Genomic DNA, 20,070 nt, shown 5'->3' on the forward strand with positions numbered 1-20,070 from the left:
CTTAAACCAAGGAATTAGAGAAACTGAAGGACAGACTCGGGGCTCCCTCCTCTCTGGGAGAGCAGAGGCCGGGCCAGCCACCAGCCAGGCCTGCAGGCAGCTCCTAAACCCCTCAGAAAAGCCCACCACAGTCCCCAGGATGCTGTAAGGGTGGGCTCCTGGGCCCAAACTCAAACCCAGACAGTTACCCCAGAGCCCTGCGTGAGAGGCCCTGCCTTCCCAGGAGATGGACCCCAAGTCAGTAGAAACTCAGACACTGGGAGAATTCCTCGCCCTTTCCAGTAGGTTCAGCCATGCCCGCTGCTGAGTTATTGGCTTGAAGTACCCCAAAGGCATGCCAGAGAGCCTCAAGCCACCCCCCACAAACCACACAGCCTGTCATGGGTGCCAGCTGCCCAGCAGATGAGCAATCTTTCTGCCTCCCATGCCCAGCACTAGACAGGCCAGCGCCACATACGTCTGCTTTAACGAAGGCATTTTCAACGTTAGCAAAATACTAGTGTTCGCATATGTGGTTTTCACCACTTGGCACAGACGTGCTTTTATCAGGGTATCTCTGTATAAAGTCTACAGTCAGAAGAACCAATCAGTATCTTTTCAACAAATTTCCTGCTTTCCCTAACTTTCTTCAAAAGCAAACTAAACCTTGCATGCCCAGGGTGTTTGCGATTGTCTCTAACGAGCTGAGGGCAGAGGAAGGGGTTTGGAGGTCAGTGCTGGGGGCGGTGGGGCACCGAAACATGTTAGTAACCAACCTGTTTGCACCTCAGTCTCCTTACCTGAGAAGTGGGGGCACAGAGGGGGCAGTCTCTCGAGGGCCCACTCTGCTCAGGTGAGGGCCCGCACTCCTCTAAGGTGCTACCTGGGGGCCAGCTGCAGGTTACACCCCTGTCGGTCACCCTTTCAGTGTATGACATGCTAAGGGGGCCCCTGAATTCCTCAAAGCCAGCAAGAAGGACCTGGATTCTCAACCCAGATCATGTGGATGCGAGCCTTTCCCAGTCTACCCTCACGCAGATGCAGAGGGACTGGTCACCGTCCCTTGACATTCAGTCACCATGCCCAAAGGCCAGCTCGCTACCATGCTGGGGTCAGCAGGCCACAGCCCGCTCACCCTCGGTCTCCTGGGGACGCTGGTCTAACCTGATACCCCAGTGAGATGTGTGACATGAGGAGGGCAGGACTGTGGGAGGAGGGGAGAGCCAGCACCTGCCTCCTGCTCTGGGGGGGTGGGGGCCCCGGAGGGCTTTGAGGAGACCCTGTATTCATGCAGGTCCTAAGGGGGCCAGAGAGTTTGCCACGTGGCCAGTGAAGGAGGGGGCTGGGTGTCGACCAGGTGGACTGGCCAACATCACTTTCTGGGCATGGGGAATCCCTGGGTCAAGCTGATGTGCCGGGGGTGTGGACGGAGAGGGGTCAGGTCACGTCTGCACCTTCTCCTGCGGCGATCAAGACTCCGAGCCCGTTTACTGAGCCCCTCGTGCGTGCCGGGAGTTGGACACGCGTCCCTCCGACCCCAACAGCAGAGCTGAAAGCTCAGCAAAGCAGGTCGAGACACAAGCCTCCAGGGGCCACGTAGCCCGGTGAGCACACCTGTGTCCTGAGAAGTCGTCTCAGGGTTTGCAGGAGAGAAGGTAAAGCTTGGGGACCCAAGTCCTGCGAGTGGAGGCAGGAGGTCAGCTTAACAGGACGCAGGGACAGTGACCCCAGGGCAAAACGGGGCCTGGGGGGTCACTTGGGTTTACAGGTTGGGTGGTTGCATGGAAGAAGGGGACATGCACTCAGCCAGGAAGCCAGGAGGTGGCAGCCTGGGCCAGAGCAGAAGCGAGAGGAGCCGGGCTCAGCTCGAGATGAGCTTGAGTCGGACACTTGGGGTCTACAAGTCCCCACAGAGCAGATGGAAATGAAGTGGGGCTCTGGGAAGGGAAGAGGTCTGCGGGCAGAGCTGTTAGACGGGTCTTAACATAAGGATGGCTTCCCTGGTGGCTCAGATGGTAAAAATATCTGCCTACAATGCGGGAGACCCGGATTCGATCCCCGGGTCGCAAAGATCCCCTGGAGAAGGAAATGGCAACCCACTCCAGTACTCTTGCCTGAAAAATCCCTTGGATGGAGGAGCCTGTTTGCCCACAGTCCTTGGGGTCGCAAAGAGTCGGACACGACTGAGCGACTTCACTCACTCACTCAACATGAGGATGACGATGCTGGTGACGACCTTCACAGCCAGCTGACCTTGGTTGGTGCTTCACCTTGGCCTGGATGCATGAAATACTGGATTGGTCAGAAAGCTCATTTGAGTTTTTCCATAAGAGGATACTGAAAAGCTTGAACGAACTTTTTGGCCAACCCGGTATTTCGGTTAATTTACTTTTCAACCCTATTGGGTCTTATCATTATCTCCAGCTTAGAGACAAGGAAACTCTGGCACAGAGTAAGTCATGTAACCTCCACCAGAAAAGGAGACAAGGAACGTGGAGCTGGGAGTGGGGGGAGATCCTTCTCTGCCCCGCCCTTGGGCAGGTGAGGCAGTCGTGGAGGTGGCGGGGGGTCAGGGGGACACAGAGAAGCTGTCATGGGTTGGTCCCTTCCTGAGAACCACATGCCAGTACATCTGGTCTCACGACTTAAGAGAGGTTCTTCAGATTCCAAGGGCTTCCCTTGTGGCTCAGCTGGTAAAGAATCCGCCTGCAATGCAGGAGACCTTGGTTCGATCCCTGGGTTGGGAAGATCCTCTGGAGAAGGGAAAGGCTACCCACTCCAGTACAATACTGGAGAATACTGGCCTGGAGAATTCCAGGGACTCTATAGTCCATGGGGTCACAAAGAGTCAGACGCGACTGAGAGACTTTCACTTCTTTCAGATTCCAAAGGCGTTGAGATTGACGAGACTACCCCGGAGGCACCAAAGGCGAGGTCCTGACCCGGTGAACTAAGCGCCCTTAGAAGGAGACACCAGAGGGCCTGCCCCCACCCCTGCCCCATCCTGTGTGTCCTCCCACCAAGGAAGGGACGTGTGAACACACAGCGAAGGAGGAGGTTCTCACCAGGAACCAAACCTGCCATCAACCTGACCCTGAACTTCCAGCCTCCAGAGATAAATGTCCATGGTTTAAGCTCCAGTCTGGGTGTTTTGATATGGGAGCCTGAGCTGACTCATGGGATTTTGGTACTAATTTGGTATTAATATGGACTGGGGGACTGCCACACTAGGGCAGGGAGGTGACTTTGCAGGGAGGATCCAAGCCTGTGAGGAGCTGAATTAAGGTCTGGATGTTGGCAGGGGCATGGTCAGTGGCAGAACCTTAGGTCACAAAGGACTTGTTCTGTGTCAGTGGTCACCCCTGATGCTGCTACTGAACCCTACTGTGGGCCAGGCACTGGACAGGCATGACGGTCACACAGCTCCCATGCTGGTTGCTCACTGCCTGGTAGGCGCCGCCAACACCTCACCCCGCAACAGACCAGGGAACATCCCCCCCAGGCCGATGCCAGGAAGATGTGTGCTCTAGCGATCCCTACCACTGCCCCCTCCAGACTCCGTGGGCACACCACACCACCCAAGCCAAGCCACCCCCAGCTGTTCACTCTCCCTCTCACAGCTGCCCTTGTCCTGAACATCAGGATGGAGACCAACTCCTGAAAACCTGCCCAACCCTCCCTCCCCTTGCCGGCCAGAGCCTGTGGACGCTGGCCAACTCCTTCACACTAACGACGCTACACAACCATGGTTGACTCCCCTGCTCTTTCAGGCTCCTTGAGGGCAGTTGATTATCTCTGTGTCCCCAGAGCTCCATGACAGTGTACAGCCAGGGGCAAGCACTTCATACGAGAATCTTCCTAATAACCCTGATTACTGTCCTAACACCAGCCAGGTTGCTTAGGAGAGGAACCTTTCAGACAAGCTTTTGTCTCCATACATTTTTTACTAACTCCAGGCTTTCCAGCATTCAGACCAAAGAGAGTGAATGCATCCTCCTTTCCACTAGAACGCCTATAATTCCTCTACGACTCAGCCCCTTTCCTCGTGAAGGCTCCCAAGCCCTTGGTTTCCATGACAGTACATGAGGTGCTGCAGGTCTGATCCCCAGACTGTGAGCTCCTGGAGGGTGATCATCTCCGGATGCCCAGAACAGCACAGTGTCTGGTGCTCAATGGCCGAGCGTGAGTGTCTGATGAAGGAGGAGGTGAGATAAGGAGACTGTGACGAGCTCCCTGCAGAAGGCTCCAGAGACCTCCAAGTTGTGACTGTGACTTCCTCCTCTGACGTCCCCTCTCCCCAGTCAGTACCACCAGTTCCAGACACTGTGCCTCGCCCGGATCACGTAGACGAGGACCTTGCCCCTTGCACATCGCCTTTGGTGAGAATGTGGTCTGAGAACGGTCCTCAGTCTTAGGAAGCGGCAGCCCCAGGACCCTCTGGGTGCTCCCAAGCCACAGCCTCCTTTCTGCTTCCTTGTAAAGACAGGTTCCCCTCCCCTCCTGTCCCCGGGCTGAAATCCCGGAAGCCTAGTCTCCAGGAAGCAGTGTGTGCTTGGATCGAAGGCCTGTGAGGTCAGACCATGACCCAGGCAGGCTCACTTCGAATCAAAACACTCAAAACACACAGACGGCTGCCCTCAAGCAACAGTGGTGTCATTCAAGAACCCAAACAAAGACTTCCTGGCAGCAGCGGAACAAAGGACCGGTGACCACACCAATGGAGGCCAGACAGCCAGACAGACCATCAGGTGGTTCCGACCCTGAACCTTCCAGGGCCCCGGCCAGACCAGGGCATGTTTGCTCAGCTCTGGTGCAATCACACACGTCTGTGTCCTTCCCGCTTCAGACGCAGCAAGAAGCAAAGAACAGACGGAAACAAAAGGTGCCCAGGCAAAGCAGAGAACCGTAAAGGGATTAAGTCCATAGAGGCAAGAAAACTAAGACCCAGGGAGGTGACCTACCAAGGTCGCAAAGAGCCAAGCCTGACTGTTACAAGGCCGGGGCCCCTGGTCCTCCAGGAAACATAGCCCAGAAGACCTGGGGGGTAACCTCAGAGATCAGATTAAAATCCCACCTGCTGGTGAAACCCTGAGTTCCTGCAGTTAATTCTATCACTAGCTCCCTGGGTGCTCTCTAGAAGAAAAATAGCTCCTCGTCCATCCGAATAATATCAAGAAAGTTGAAGGTGTTAGTCACTCAGTTGTGTCTGATTCTTTGCCACTCCATGGACTGTAGCCCACCAGGCTCCTCTGTCCATGGGATTCTCCAGGCAAGAATACTGGAGTGGGTTGCCATTCCCTTTTCCAGGCGATCTTTCTGACCCAGGGCTCCACCCTGGGTCTCCTGCATTGCAGACAGACTATCAGGAAAGCCTGAGCCAAACTGTCTCAAAGGTTTCTTGACTGCAGTACTTTTCAGAGACTTTACTGCGCTGCTGTGCATGATGAACGTTCAACAGCAGGCCATGAAGGCTGCCCTAGGGTCCTTGACTTTTGTGTGCACATGTACTGGACCAGCTTTGGAAGGTCTAGGTTTGGAAAGTCATGGGGACCTGACTCCCAGGAGGCCTAGAGATAATGAAAAAGATGGAAACAAATATCACTGAATTCTCTCCTCCTGAGAGGAAACTGGGGATGGATACGATGTAATAATGACACCTAATTTTAACTGACATGAATTTTGAATAGAATGTAAGCATTTTGAGCATTATTGTCAAGTGAGCTCAAATTCTCGAATCCTCAGTTCAGTTCAGTCACTTAGTCGTGTCCTACTCTTTGCGACCCCAGGGACTGCAGCACCCCAGGCCTCCCTGTTCATCACCAACTCCCAGAGTTTACTCAAACTCATGTCCATTGAGTCAGTGATGCCATCCAACCATCTCATCCTCTGCCATCCCCTTCTCCTGCTTTCGATCTTTCCCAGCATCAGGGTCTTTTCAAATGAGTCAGTTCTCGAATTCTCAAGACCAGGTTTTTTAGATAGAAAAGTAGTCCTAAGTCAGCATTTCCATCTAAGGCCCTCTGAGTTACCTGCTGGGAAATAAGAGCAATTCATCAACTCAACAAAACACAGGCGAGGAATCTCAGTGAAATTAACAGATTGCATTTGGGAAGGCATTTTGGTGACTTCTGGTCTGCCAAGATTTGTATTTGTCCTACATAATGGGATTTGCTGGCTTTAATTCCACCAGTCTAAGCAGGTTGGAGAAAAACCAATGCAAATGACACCTCCTAATGGGGAAACCAGAAATGGCCTGTTTGAGCACAGAGGCTCTCCTAGGAGAGGCTTGAAGAGTGTATGAGAGACCCCCATCGAGGCCACACAAAGCTAAGCCTGGCATTTAAGGATGTCAGGGTCCACCCCACAGCCAGCCCCCGCAGGCAGGACGACGCTGGGGATGGCCATCAAGGCAAGAAGCAAACCACAATCAAAAAGATGCCAAAGTCGATACTGAACTCCAGGAGGCATGCGGTGCTGCTGGGGGAGGCAGGGGAGATGCAAGAAAGAGGGGGAAGGGAAGAAGCAGTTGCTGTCTGTGTTATATGGACACTGTGACCAAGCCACGAGGCTGTCACTCGAGAAATCCGTCGTCACCTGGTCACTGTATCCCTACAACCAGACTGAGATTCCCCCTTCCCAGGGGCATGCAGGCGTCACACACACAGCAAACGACACACAACCTACTCTTTAAACACTTCATTTTTTCTTTCAAACCTGCAACGTAAGAGGGTGGAGTCATTAGACTGCAGTAACATACAAAACTAAGTTCTGATTTGGGAATACGAGCATTTCCCTTTATCAATTTAATCAAGTGAATGTAACAGTTTCCAAGGTTCCCCGATGGGAGCTCCCTAATGGTCCAGTGGATAGGACTCTGCCCTTCCACTGCAGGGGGCACAGGTTCAATTCCTGGTTGGGGAACTAAGATCCTGCACACCATGCGGCACCCAAAAAAAATGGTTCCAAGGGGAAAAAACATGAATATATATGTAATAAATTCATAATATCTATATCTTAAATATTATATATGTGTAATAATGTATAATATTGTAATATTGCATAACATTATATATGTATAATAATGTATAATATTAATGATATGTACTAAATGACATATTAATATAGAATATATGCTTTCATTTTCAGTATACTGATGCATAGAGCCATGGGTTTAATTATCTCTACAGATATCGAAACACCTAATTCTAAGGTTCCCAAAGACTCAGTTTTTGTCTTGCACATTTTAAGGGCACTCAAATTGTCTGTACCCTAATACATGGACCAAAACATCCTTGGAATCTACAGGCTTATCCTATCAGTGTACGAGACAGAAATTCCAAATGCAAACCCGCTACACAAAGTGTTTTTGGTCTAACCTTCATCTAATTACTGGGCACAGCTGAAGAATTCAGTTTGAGGCATTCCAGCCTCCTCTGGGGATAGGATTAAATCGGTTAGGGTGTGGGGATAGAAGGGAGGCTGACAGAGAAGGTGGGTGAGCCAACTAACCCCTAAACCCCACTGAATCCATTTTCATCTCAAATTTCACTGAAGAGTTCAGCTACAGGTAAGAAACGCCAGGTGCTTTAGAAATGAGACAGAAGGATTATAAGGGAGATTGGAGTCTTCCAAACAGCACTGCCACTGTGCTCTAAGTGGCGTGCAAGCCTCTGCCTGGCCTGGCAGTTTGGCGCCTCCGTGGCGCCGTGTCATTTCAGCCCTCCTGTGTGGCCACAGCTGGGACCATGAATGGGCTAGAATGAGCTGGGGAAGGAACGCCATAAGCACGCTTCAGGGACCTACCTCCGTTGGCCAGAAGGTTCTCCTGGACCTTCCCCTTGGCGTCTTCCATCACTTCCACCACGCTCTGGGCCATTCTCCTTATGAGACTTTGGGGAAGGAATGCAAAGCCAGTTAAGAATAGAAAACTACTCACAGAACGCTCTCCCACTCTGCTGGGGCCACCCTTTGGGAAACAACTTGGCAATATGTACGAAGAGACATAAAACGCGAACTGGTAATTGAACCAGTATTTCCACTTCTGAGAAACCATCTTAAGGAAATAGGACAAACAGAAAAAGCTTTCTGAATAAAAAGATGCTCTTTGCAGCAATGTTGCTGACAGCTAGGAACTGGAAAGCACCGAATGGCCTAACAATAGATGATTGTTTAAGTAAATGATAGTATACCCAGCTGAGGGATTATTAGCAGCCACTGAAAGTAAGGTTTACAAAGAATTTCTAAGACTGTGGGACAAGGCATGTATTTTAATGTTACATGAAAAAGAAACTGCAAACTTATACAGACAGTATGGCTGCAGCCATGTGAAAATGTCCTTCCTACTTTACATATTTTCTATTATAATCCAGTATTGCTTTTATAGGGCTTCACTGGTGGCTCAGTGGTAAAGAACCTGCCAGCCAATGCAGGAGAGGTAGGTTTGATCCTTGGGTCAGGAAGATCCCCTTGAGAAGAAAATGGCAACCCACTCCAGTATTCTTGCCTGGAAAAATCCATGAACAGAGGAGCACGGTGGGCTGTAATCCATAGGGTCAGAAAAGAATCAAACATGACTTAGCGACTAAACAACAACAAATTGCTTTTGTAATTAGAAAATTAAAGCTCCTTCAGTCTTCAGAAAATACACTGAAGGCTCCAGAAAGTTTAAGAAAGGATAAGAAAGTAGGAGATTCAGAGGCATTCATATTTTCTGTGGCTCTGTCACATGTATGATTTTTGGCCAAATTTATTTAATCTCTGAGAGCCATAGCTCCCTTCTTTGTAAAATGGGATGATATCCATTTTGAGGAATTGTTATAAATATTAATCGAATAAATGGCAAAGAGTGTCTGCTCCTGGAAGCCCATCAGTTAGAATTGCAGGAGGAAGCAGGCGGATCACATCAAAGTCTCCAACGATTCACATCTTTGCCTCAGGCCCTCTCTCCTGGCTCCCAGGAGGGAGCGGCTGTTGGCAGGGAGGAGGAAGAAGTCCCTGAATTCCAAGTGGAGGACGGACTCCCCGGCTGTGGCAGGCACTGGCCACGTGGCCACTCAGAGGATGGCCCAGGGGCCCTTAGGGTCCAACACACAAACCTGAGGCAGAAGACACCGAAAGGAAGAGAGAGGGGAGGGAGGGAAAAAAAGAACACAGTAGTGGGGAAAGCAACTTGCTTTTTCATCTAACTGCTATCTGTTTGGGGCCAAAAAACTGATGAATACAAGTATAAAGTAATTAACCAAAAATGAACAACTACACTTTCCCACCCAATACCATGTTTCACACCCTTCGCAGGTCAACATTTTCTTTTGTTGACCACGTGCCAATTTCTATATCACTGTTATTGAATCATCACAAGAATTCTCGAAGACGGGTATCATTCCCTTTTCCAGATGGGGAGACTGTGGCCCAGAGTAGTATTAATAATTTGCCTCCCAACTATCCAGTCTGTCTGTGGGCGCCACAGCTCTGGGCCACCTGGGTTTAAAATCTCCACAGATGTTGCCACTTTTTAGGATAGTAGTTCTGCCTCCTCCTAATGATAGCTGGGGCAAGGGACCGAGCGAATCTCATCCCGTTTCCTCGGCAACATAGCAATGACACCCCTCCTCTCACAGAGTTTGGAGCAGTGCATGTAAAGAATCAGGCCCCCGGGAGTGTGTGATAAATACCTTCAGATGTGCAGCCTGATGGAGACACTCAGGCTCCCTGCCCTCTGACTCCCCAGGGGACTCAATAGGAGACGGGGGGGATGTGAATCTGGTTCTCTCCCAGTTCCAGTAACCCAACTCCTCTCGCCTCCTACAGCCTACAGGTGGGACAACATCTGTCCTTCTACCTGGGTTTCTGTACCATTCCATGTGCTTCTCCAACAGTCCTCACACCTCACATGCCCCTTCACGAATAATCTTTCCTCAAAATCAGAGTGTGTCTTCTGTTATTTTTTTTTAAATGTATTTATTTTTGGCCGCAGCAGGTCTTGGTGGCTGCGTGCGGGCCTTCTCCAGTTGCGGCGAGACGGGGGCTACTCCTCATGGCAGGGTGCAGGCTTCTCATTGCGGTCGCTTCTCTTGTTGTGGAGCCCGGGCTCTAGGCACACAGGTTCAGAAGTCCTGGTGCACAGGCTGCGTTGCTCCGCGGCACGTGGACTCTTCCTAGACCAGGGATCAAACCTGTGTCCCTTGTATTAGTAACTGGATTCTTATCCACTGTACCACCAGGGAAGTCCCTCTTCTGTTATTTGTTAGAACCCTGATTCTATCAATTCATTTGTTCACTCACTCATTCATTTAGCAAATTCTAGATATTAACCAGCTGTGTGCCAAGCACGGACGAGAGTGCTGTGAATGCAGAGGCTGTGAACAATTCAGCCCCTGCTCTCAGAGAACTTCTTTCTGATGCTGTCAAGGGTTCCTCTTTATCATTATTATAGTGACAATGCAGGTTGCTCTCTTTTATTATTATATCCTCGGCCGTACTTCGAGTAATGTCCTTACATGAGGGTTGTAACTCCAGCCCCAAGGGCAAAGTTTGATGCATAACCGCTGTTCAAGAAATGTTTGTTGAATGAATAAATGAATGTCAGAGCACCTAACTAACATACAGGCCTCCTTCTCAGTAGACCTAAAAGCAGAACCGACTTACCATTCCATTAATGACTATTTGCTGTTTCCAATTCTAGCCTCTAAGAAGTTTTTAACCATAACAAGTATGGTGGCACACCTGCCCCCAGGCATGTACACCACCATGGAACATCTCAGAATAGCATGGTCCGACGAAGCTTAACTGCTGGAAAAATTGCTTGTTGCACCTAACAAAAATGTCCCTGACTTAGCTGTGATCATTAACCACAGGCATCAGTGAACTGCAGTATTGCTAAATCAGAACACTTTTCCCATGGAAAGGAATCTGAGAGGCTAGATGCTGTTTAAATTTTTTTTTTCATTATACAATTTATTGTGAAAACTTTACATATCATGTTAGAGTTTCCTCATTCCTTTCATTAACTGCATAACATCTCATTGCAAATGTGAGTCGTAACTAATTTGCTCTATTGAACATTTGGGTTGCTTATGCTTTGATGGATTTTGCAACAAAACATATACTTTGCCCATTTGTACAGGCACATAAGCAAAGACATTTCTCTGCTGACAAAAGTCTGTATAGACAAAGCTATGGTTTTTCCAGTAGTCATGTATGGATGTGAGAGGTGGACCATAAAGAAGGCTGAGCACTGACATACTGATGCTTTTGCACTGTGGTGCTGGAGAAGACTCTTAAGAGTCCCTTGGACACCAAAGAGATCCAACCAGTCTATCCTAAAGGAAATCAGTCCTGAGGATTCACTGGAAGGACTGATGTGGAAGCTAAAGCTCCAATCCTTTCGCCACCTGATGTGAAGAGTTGACTCACTAGAAAAGACCTTGATGCTGGGAAAGATGGAAGGCAGGAGGAGAAGGGGACGACAGAGAATGAGATGGTTGGATGGCCTCATCTACACAATGGACATGAGTTTGGGCAAATTCCAGGAGATAGTGATGGACAGGGAAGCCTGGCGTGCTGCAGTCCATGGGGTTGCAAAGAAGACATGACTTAGCAACTGAACATGTGCAGAATAAATGGCAAAAGGATAACTACTGGGATAAAGGGTGTGACCACTTAACAGTGTTAACAGATAAGGCCAAATTATCCTTCAAGTATACAGAGCCAATGCACTGTCAAGGGCCTACCTCTTAAACCCTTGCCAACATGACACATTATGTACCATTTTAATCCCTGCCAATCTGAGAGCTGAAAAATTCTCATTGTTGCTCTGCATCTGTTTGCCTGACTTGCATCTGTTTGATCGTCTGTGAGGCTGGACAGCTTTTGATAGGTTTATTGACTCTACAAATGACTATTTTCTTTTGTTAAGAGAGTGTTAATATCTTTTGTTGGTTTTTCAGTGGCTTCTTCATTTTAAAAAAATTATTTTTAAGGGCTCTCAGGTGTTGCAGGGACTCAATTCTTGAGACACTGTTTTGAGCCAGGTAACATCCCCATTTTAAAGATGAAAAAATTAATACTTAGAGAGCTAAAAGTCACCTTATACTGAGCTATGTGTCAGAGCAAAAATTGATCCTAAATCTACATGACTCTAAAGCCATGCTCTTCAATGATAGTCTGGCTAAACTAAACTAAACTCTGGCTCCTTCCTCTAAAATACTGGGCAAAAACTTATACTAACCCATAAAGGAAGATGTATGAATCATATTTTAATTAAAAAAACAACCTGCAAATGGCATATAACTTGATTGGGGTGTTGGTTACACTGATGTACCCCAAAAAATTCATCAACCAGTTAATTTAAGACGTGCACGTTTAACTCTATGTACATTTTACCTGATTAAAAAATTGTTTTGATTGCCAACAGGCACATGAGAAGCATGTGAGCGTGAAAAGATGCCCAATATCACTAATTATTAGCAAAATGCAAATCAAAACTACAATGACGTATCATCTCACACCAGTCAGCATGGCCATCGTTATGTCTACAAAGGACTTCCCTGGTGGTCCAGTGATGAAGACTCCCTGATTCCAATGTGGTGGGCCATGGTTCAATCCCTGGTCAGGGAACTAAATTCTACAAGAGTTTTCATGCCACAACTTAAGACCCACATGCTGCAGCTAAGACCCATCACAGCCAAGTAAATAAATAAAGACTGTGAACCAAAACTACTGAAGTCCATATGCTCTAGAGCCCATGTTCTACAATAGAAGAAGCCACCACAATGAGAAGCTTGTGCACTGCAACTAGAGATTAGCCCCACTTGCTGCAACTAGAGAAAGCTGCACACAGCAATGAAGAACCCAGTACAGGCAAGAAATAAAATAGAATAAAAAACCAAAATTATAGTTACCATATGATCCTGAAATCCCACTCCTGGGCATATATCTAGAGAAAACTCTAACTCAACATAGACACGCACCCCAGTGTTTGCACTATTTACAATAGCCAAGACATGGAAGCAACCTAAATTTCCATCGAAAGATGAATAGATAAACCCTCCAATTAATAAAAATAAATTAAAAAAAAAAGAAAAATGAATAGATAAAGATGTGGTCCATATATATAATGGAATATTACTCAGCCATAAAAAAGAATGAAATTATGCCATTTGCAGCAACATGGATGGACCTAGAGATTATCATATTAAGTGGAGACAGAGAAAGACAAATATGATATAATATCAATTACATGTGGAACCTTTTTTAAAAAGTGATACAAATGAACTTCTTCACAAAACAGAAACCAACTCACAGACACAGAAAACAAACCTATGCTTACCAAAAGGGAGGAGGGAGTTGGGGAGGGATAAATTAGGAGCTTGGGATTAAGATACACACCCCTCTATATATAAAATAGATAAATGACAAGGACCTAATATATAGCACAGGGAACTATGTTAAATACCTTGTAATAACATATAATGGAAAGTAAACCAAATCACTTTTCTGTACACCTGAAATGAACATAGTATTTTGAATTAAATTTCAACCTTAAAAAAAAAAAAGAAAATTTACAGCAGATACTATCTGTTCAAGTCACCAGTAATGGGAAGACGAATAGCATGTGTCTCTTGATATGATGTACTGAGAAGGACACAACTTCACTTCCGGGGTATTCCTGCAAAAGTGCATAATCTGTATCTCATCATGAGGAAACATCAGATGAGTTCAAATTAAGAAGCATTTTACAAAATAACTGACTTGTACTCGTCAAAGAAACTCAATGTAAAAGTCAAAGCCTGAATAACCATTCCAGTTTAAACAAGCTGAACAAAACATGACAATTAATTGTGAAAAAAAGGGAGACAGCTTCATGTTTACCATTATCTAAGGAAAATATGAGATTTTCTATTGGTGATATCCAACTAAATCAGTAAATTACAATAATATTGCATTCCTGATTTTGATCATTGTACTAAGGGACAATGTTAGTGGCAGTCCTTGTTTTTAGAAAATATACATTAAAGTATTTAGAAGTAAGGGGACATTATATCTGCCAGGAGACTTCAGAAAAAGCAAGTGAGAGAAGATAAAGTAAATGTGGTAAAGGGAAATTCTTTGAATAGTCTTGCAATTTTTCTGGAACTTGTAAATTAGCTCAGAATAAAACATTAAACAATATTTGAGCATGTACAGTACCTAATTCCACTTTTGAAAATTATATGTCAGTATATACGTAAATGAGAATCCTGACACGCACGATTCTGTTAATGAGAAACTGTTAATACTGGTTTCCTTCAAGAAGGTAAAGTGTCTGTCCACAATGTGGGAGACCCAGTTTCGATCTCTAGGTGGGGAAGATCCTCTGGAAAAAGAAATGGCAACCCACTCCAGTACTCTTGCCTGGAAAATCCCATGGACAGAGGAGCCTGGCAGGCTACAGTCCATGGGGTCGCAAACAGTCGAAAATGACTGAACGACTAAACTTACTTTCTTTCTTTCTCTTCTTTTTCAGGTGTACAAAAACAGGGACTTTCCCTTTAAATGTATTTCTGTAATGTCATGCTTGAATTGATTAAGATGTATATTACTTCTGTAAGTAGAAAACAAAGAAAAATAAATAAACATAGCAGCATTGTTTACAATTGCCAAAAAAAGCAATCCAAGTGCTCATCAATGGATGCATAGATAAATAAAATATAGTATTACTCATATAATGGAATATTGCTGTTGTGGTTTAGTCATTAAGTCATGTCCGACTCTTTGCAGCCCCATGGACTGTAGCCCACCAGGCTCTTCTGTCCATGGGATTTCCCAGGCAAAGATACTAGAGTGGGTATCATTTCCTAATCCAGGGGATCTTCCCGACCCAGGGTTAGAACCTGCATCTCCTGCAGAGCAGGTGAATTCTTTACTGCTCAGCCACCAGGGAAGCCCAATAGTGGAATATTACGCAGGCTTTAAAGGGAAGGAAAGTCTGTCACATAGTACAGAAAGGCTGAACCTTGAAGTCATTATGCTAAGTGAAATAAAAAGATAAATACTGTATGATTCCGCTTATATGAGGTGAAAGTGAGTAAAGTGAAGTTGCTCAGTCGTGTCCGACTCTTTGCGACCCCATGGACTGTAGCCCACCAGGCTCCTCTGTCCATGGGCTTATCTAGGCAAGAATACTGCAGTGGGTTGCCATGAGGTACCTAGCATTAAATTCATAGAAGCAGTAAGTAAAATGATGGTTTCCAGGAGCTTGGAGGAGGAGGGAATAAGGAGTTAGTATATAATGGATTAGCAGAGTTTCAGTTTTGCAAGAAGACTTCTGAAGTGGTGATGATGGTTGTACAACAATGTGAATGTACTTAATGCCACTGAACTATTTAAAAAATGATTAATATGGCTATAAATAGGAGAGAATTCTAGGCATACAGAGGTGTTGCAAGCACCAGGAAACTGTCTCCCCATCTAAACAACAAGGACACTAGCCGAGTCTGTCTGATGTAGCCATTTCGGAACTCTGGAATCTACTGAAGGCCAGCAACTTCCACGGGGAAGCTTGAACCATAAAACTGCAGTTAATCTTGGTCACTACCAGCTCTTAGCACAGTGGCAGCAAGCCCTCAGAACCCCAAGCCCCAGGCAGGCAGCTGTGTGTTACTGGAGCAATTTGCACACAGTTTGGGGGAGCCAGGGTGGGCAAAGGACACTGTCCTCCAAATAGCGAAGAATCTGCTTTGAATGCTGCTTCTGAACGCAGAGGCACAGACAAAGAGGTGGGCACCCCTGTTGCAACCTCCCCACGTTGTGTTGTTGCAAGCCCCTCTCCCTCCAGGTGTGAGGCAGGGCAGGGAGGGAACAGAGAAGGGGGGGCGTCTTCAGGAGCTGAGCAGGCAGAATCCGGATACCTGGAATAGCAGGGATAAGAGTCGGGAGAGATGGAGGTGCCTATGACCAGGTGTGTGATGGACACGTCCTGTCTTCCCTTTCTGCAAACACTCTGGGGCACCCCTAGCACTGCTGATTTCTGGGCTCCAAGGACACCCAGAGCTCCCGCTGCCCCTTCAGGTGGATGGTGGCTCAAGAGCTGGGAGCACCACCAGGCAGGTGTTCTGAGATTTCTATGTCCACCAACTAACCCTCCTGCAACCTGGAACTCATCTGACTGACCGGCATGCAGGGTCCCAGGGCTCTTCCAGGCATGGGGCTGTGGGTGGGAAAAGGCTGGCCCCACTAGACAGAAGTGGAGGAGACCACTGACCCCCACGCACCCGAGCCCACCCCCCGCCCCCCGGGGCTCAAGCCCAGATGAGATGCTTCCTAAATGGTATCTCCAGTACAGATCGTGCACAGCAGAGCATCCCTGCAGGCCACACATCCATCCAGGCGCTCGGCTGGGCCATCTGCACCTACCTGCCTCACCCCTGCCCTGAAGAAGGGACTGGGTCTCCTATACCCGGTTCCTTTGTAGGGAGAGCGTGGCTATCAGGTTCTGAGCTAAGGAGCACAGGTCTACAGGGACGTGAAAGAGAGGGTATCCCCCCAACTCCAGGGTTTTCTGGATAATTCGGGCAGTGCAGGCTAGGACTGGTCTAGTTTTCAGAAATTACCTCATTCCCGGGAGGAGAGGGCCAACGGGTGACAGTGAGGGCAGAGGGCATTTCCATGGCCTCTGAAGCAGAGGAAAACAGTGGCTCCATCTAGTGAGCTGTCCTGGGTCCTCATGTAACAGGAGAGAAGGGGACAGGGCACAACTTTTTGAAAAATGACCTAGCCCAAGGACACAACGTAAACTGATTAGAAACTAATGGGTCCAATATGACAGACAAGTTGACTTTAATTAGATCTTGATCCTCAATCAAGGTTTTTCCAGTAATCATGTATGGATGTGAGAGTTGGACCTTAAAGAAAGCTAGCACCAAAGAATTGATGCTTTTGAACTGTGGTGTTGGAGTAGACACTTGAGAGTCCCTTGGACAGCGAGGAGATCCAACCAGTCCATCCTAAAGGAAACCGGTCCTGAATATTCATTGGAAGGACTGATGCTGAAGCTGAAATTCCAATACTTTGGCCACCTAATGCAAAGAACTGACTCATTTGAAAAGACCCTGATGCTGGGAAAGAGTGAAGGCAGGAGGAGAAGGGGACGACAGAGGATGAGATGGTTGGATGGCATCACCGACTCGATGGACCTGAGTCTGAGCAAGTTCTGGGAGTTGGTGATGGACAGGGAAGTCTGGCGGGCTATAGTCCGTGGGGTCGCAAAGAGATAGACACGACTGAGTGACTAAACTGACTCGCCCCCTGTGATGGCCCACACTGTGTCTGTGGAGTGTGCTTCTCTCTGAATCTGAATTAAACCCAATTCGTACCTATCACTTTATCTCTCACTGAATTCTTTCTACAATGAGACATCAAGGATCTGAGCTTGATTAGGTCCTGAAACCAGGTACCGTGGGTTTTGGCTGGGTTTGAGTCCCAGCCACATAGGTTGAAGTCCCAAACTAAAGCCCACTCAGAGGACACATGGCAATTGACCTGGCTCCACAGGACGAAGGAGGGGAAGCCCCCAGGAGCTGAGCAAACAGGCTCAGGGAGGCCAAAAACTGCCCCGCCCCCTGCCTGCTTCCAGCCCTCCCACCCTGGTCCCTTCACGGGTGGCCTTACCAACCCTGCACCCTGCCTCTAAAGCAAGTCTCCCTCCTCCACACCAGCTGTTGGCAGCACACCAGGGGCTGTCAGGACCCTCTGTGGAGGACCCACACCCCAAACCTCCCCACACACAGAGCTACTGTCTGCAGCCAGACTGAGGCCCTGGGGAGAGAGGCCTAGAAGCTCCCACTCAGGCGGGCAGTCTGCCCCTGCTGCAGACTCAGGGGCCCCCCCAGGGCACCTCACCCCCCTCCTTTGTCTCTCCACTTCCTCCTCGGTCAAGGGACATGCCCCGCAGCAAAGTCGTCAGGAAAATGTGAGCAGAGCAATTCAGTGACTTTGTTTTTAGAAACAAAAGATCCCCCGTGAGGCCTCTGGGAGGTCCCTGCTCTGGGGACTCTGGCCCCATTTATGGCTTACCGCGGATCCTGTCCGTGCTTCACAGAAACTCAAGAGTTAAAATAATGGATGGATATTCCCATCTTTAGAGCAATTCCACTCAGCAGAGTCACCCATCCGCTCCCCCATCACTCAAACCAGAATCAGCTCTAGCTTTGGGCACCTTGATTCTCCCACATCACAGCATAGACATTCTTTGTGTGTGTGTGTGTGTGTGTGTGTGTGTGTGTGTGTGTGTATGTTAGTCACTCAGTCTGACTCTCTGCGACCCCATGGACTTTAGCCCACCAGGATCCTCTGTCCATGGAATTCTCCAGGCAAGAATACTGGAATGGGTAGCCATTTCCTTCTCCAGATGCTCTTCCTGACCCAGGGATCAAACCTGGGTCTCCTGCATTACAGGCAGATTCTTTACCGTCTGAGCCATCAAGAAATTCTTGGTCCTCTTCAAAAAGCCAACCTACCCTTGGAGGAAATTTGCCCTCTAGTAGAACATGGAAGGGAAGGCTCCTTGTTCTGAATTGGTGCTAAAATGCTCTGAGGTTTTATAGGAGTAACTGGGCAGTTCTGCTAATACTTAGCTGATACTTAGCTGATGATGTGTAAGTTCTGGAGAGTTTGCTACAAGTCAACCCACTAAGGGCTTCTCTAGTTGGCTTAGTGCTAAAAAATCTGCCGGCCAATGCAAGAGATTGTTAGGTAGTTAGAATAGGAAACAGGAGTCCAGAATGGCGGTGGCTAAAAGACAAAGAAGGGAAAAGCCTGGAAAATACTACAAAGGAAGGTCCAGGACCGGAGTGAGGACCTCAGGAAGAACAAACAGCACTCCTGGCTAGCCCAATTTACATAGGGTAGGCCCAGGAGGGAGGAAACAACATATAAAAAGAGGAGCCAAAGGGCCAGGGGCCACCCTCTCTTCGCACATCTTTGGGTCGGCCTGCCCTCATGCCTCGAGGATGGGATTTTCCCACTATTTTCTAAATAAAATTGAGCTGTAACACGGACCTGTAACACGGATTTGTCTAAGAGTTATAACATGGTCTGTTTGAGACCTGAGAGCTATAACACAGTCTGTCCAAGACCCGAGAGCTATAACACGGTCTGTCTGAGAGCTATGACATGCCGAGGGCTCTAACGTATGTCGCTTCAAATTTTTGTTGAGACAAGACAGAACCGAGGAGAATACACTCGTCTGACATCTATAGGCAGAGAGGCCTGACGATGTCTGAGTTCGGAGAGTTTGCTACAAGTCAACCCACCAAGGGTTTCCCTAGTAGCTCAGTGCTAAAGAATCTGCTGGCCAACGCAAGAGATGAAGGAGACTCAAGTTCGACCTCTGGTTTGGGAAGATCCCACATGTTGTGGAGCAACTAAGCCAGAGCGCTATTGAACTGTGTCCTAGAGCCCGGTAGTCACAACTACTGAGCCCAAGCACTCCAGAGCCTGTGCTCCACAACAAGAGAAGCCACTGCAATGAGAAGCCCACGCTGCAACAAAGAGCCACCACTCTCAGCAACTAGAGAAAAGCCCACACAGCAACGAAAACCCAGCACAGCCAAAAACAAGTAAACCAAACTATTTTAAAAAGTGACCCATCAAGCAGCCCAGTCGCCGTGCCCAACTGCAGGGATCCCAGGACTCACAAGTGAAGAGTGTCACCAGAATGGGGCAACCCACAGCCCTCCCAGGAAATGCCAGGGTGACAGCCAGAACTGGCAGATCACAAATGGGAGGAAAGAAGACTCAGAACCACCTGTAAGTGTGCTTACTCAAGCTGGAGATCCAATAAATCCATATTCAAACAATCCCACATTATTTTCATTTTGCCAGGGAAATGAACAAAATTTTCTAAAGGCACTCAATTGACAAGGGTCTGATGAAACAACCTGTTCTTGCGACCTCTCTGGAAAACAATTCAGCAATGCATACAAACAACTTTAAATATGTCTCCATCCCCTGAACCAGTAATTCCACTTTCGGAAGTGCAACTTTAGGAGGTAACCAAAATTGAAGACAGAGATTTATGCCAAGAGGCCAATTAGGGTGGTAATTATACTAGAA

The 20,070-nt window shown here is 47.8% G+C and overlaps 1 protein-coding gene and 1 non-coding gene across 7 annotated transcripts in view; one reads left to right on the forward strand and one right to left on the reverse strand.

Moving 5' to 3' along the window:
* Nucleotides 1–20,070, reverse strand: part of ATP6V1C2 (ATPase H+ transporting V1 subunit C2) — a 93,208-nt gene that overhangs the window by 27,886 nt on the left and 45,252 nt on the right. For 4 of the 6 annotated variants that reach the window (XM_070451684.1, XM_020883181.2, XM_020883179.2 and 1 more), the window contains exons 4-5: nucleotides 7,783–7,868; nucleotides 6,664–6,693 (exon numbers count right to left, since the gene is read on the reverse strand). In XM_070451684.1, the coding sequence (XP_070307785.1) occupies nucleotides 6,664–6,693; nucleotides 7,783–7,868 (116 nt within the window). The remainder of the gene's footprint in view (nucleotides 1–6,663; nucleotides 6,694–7,782; nucleotides 7,869–20,070) is intronic. The other 2 variants (XM_070451692.1, XM_070451676.1) reach the window with 1 other exon arrangement.
* On the forward strand, nucleotides 6,828–6,900 carry TRNAG-UCC (transfer RNA glycine (anticodon UCC)). The gene has a single exon. It is a non-coding gene; the product is annotated as a tRNA-Gly (tRNA).

The sequence above is a fragment of the Odocoileus virginianus genome, chromosome 2 (genome assembly GCF_023699985.2).
Source record: "Odocoileus virginianus isolate 20LAN1187 ecotype Illinois chromosome 2, Ovbor_1.2, whole genome shotgun sequence".
Classification (NCBI taxonomy): domain Eukaryota; kingdom Metazoa; phylum Chordata; class Mammalia; order Artiodactyla; family Cervidae; genus Odocoileus; species Odocoileus virginianus.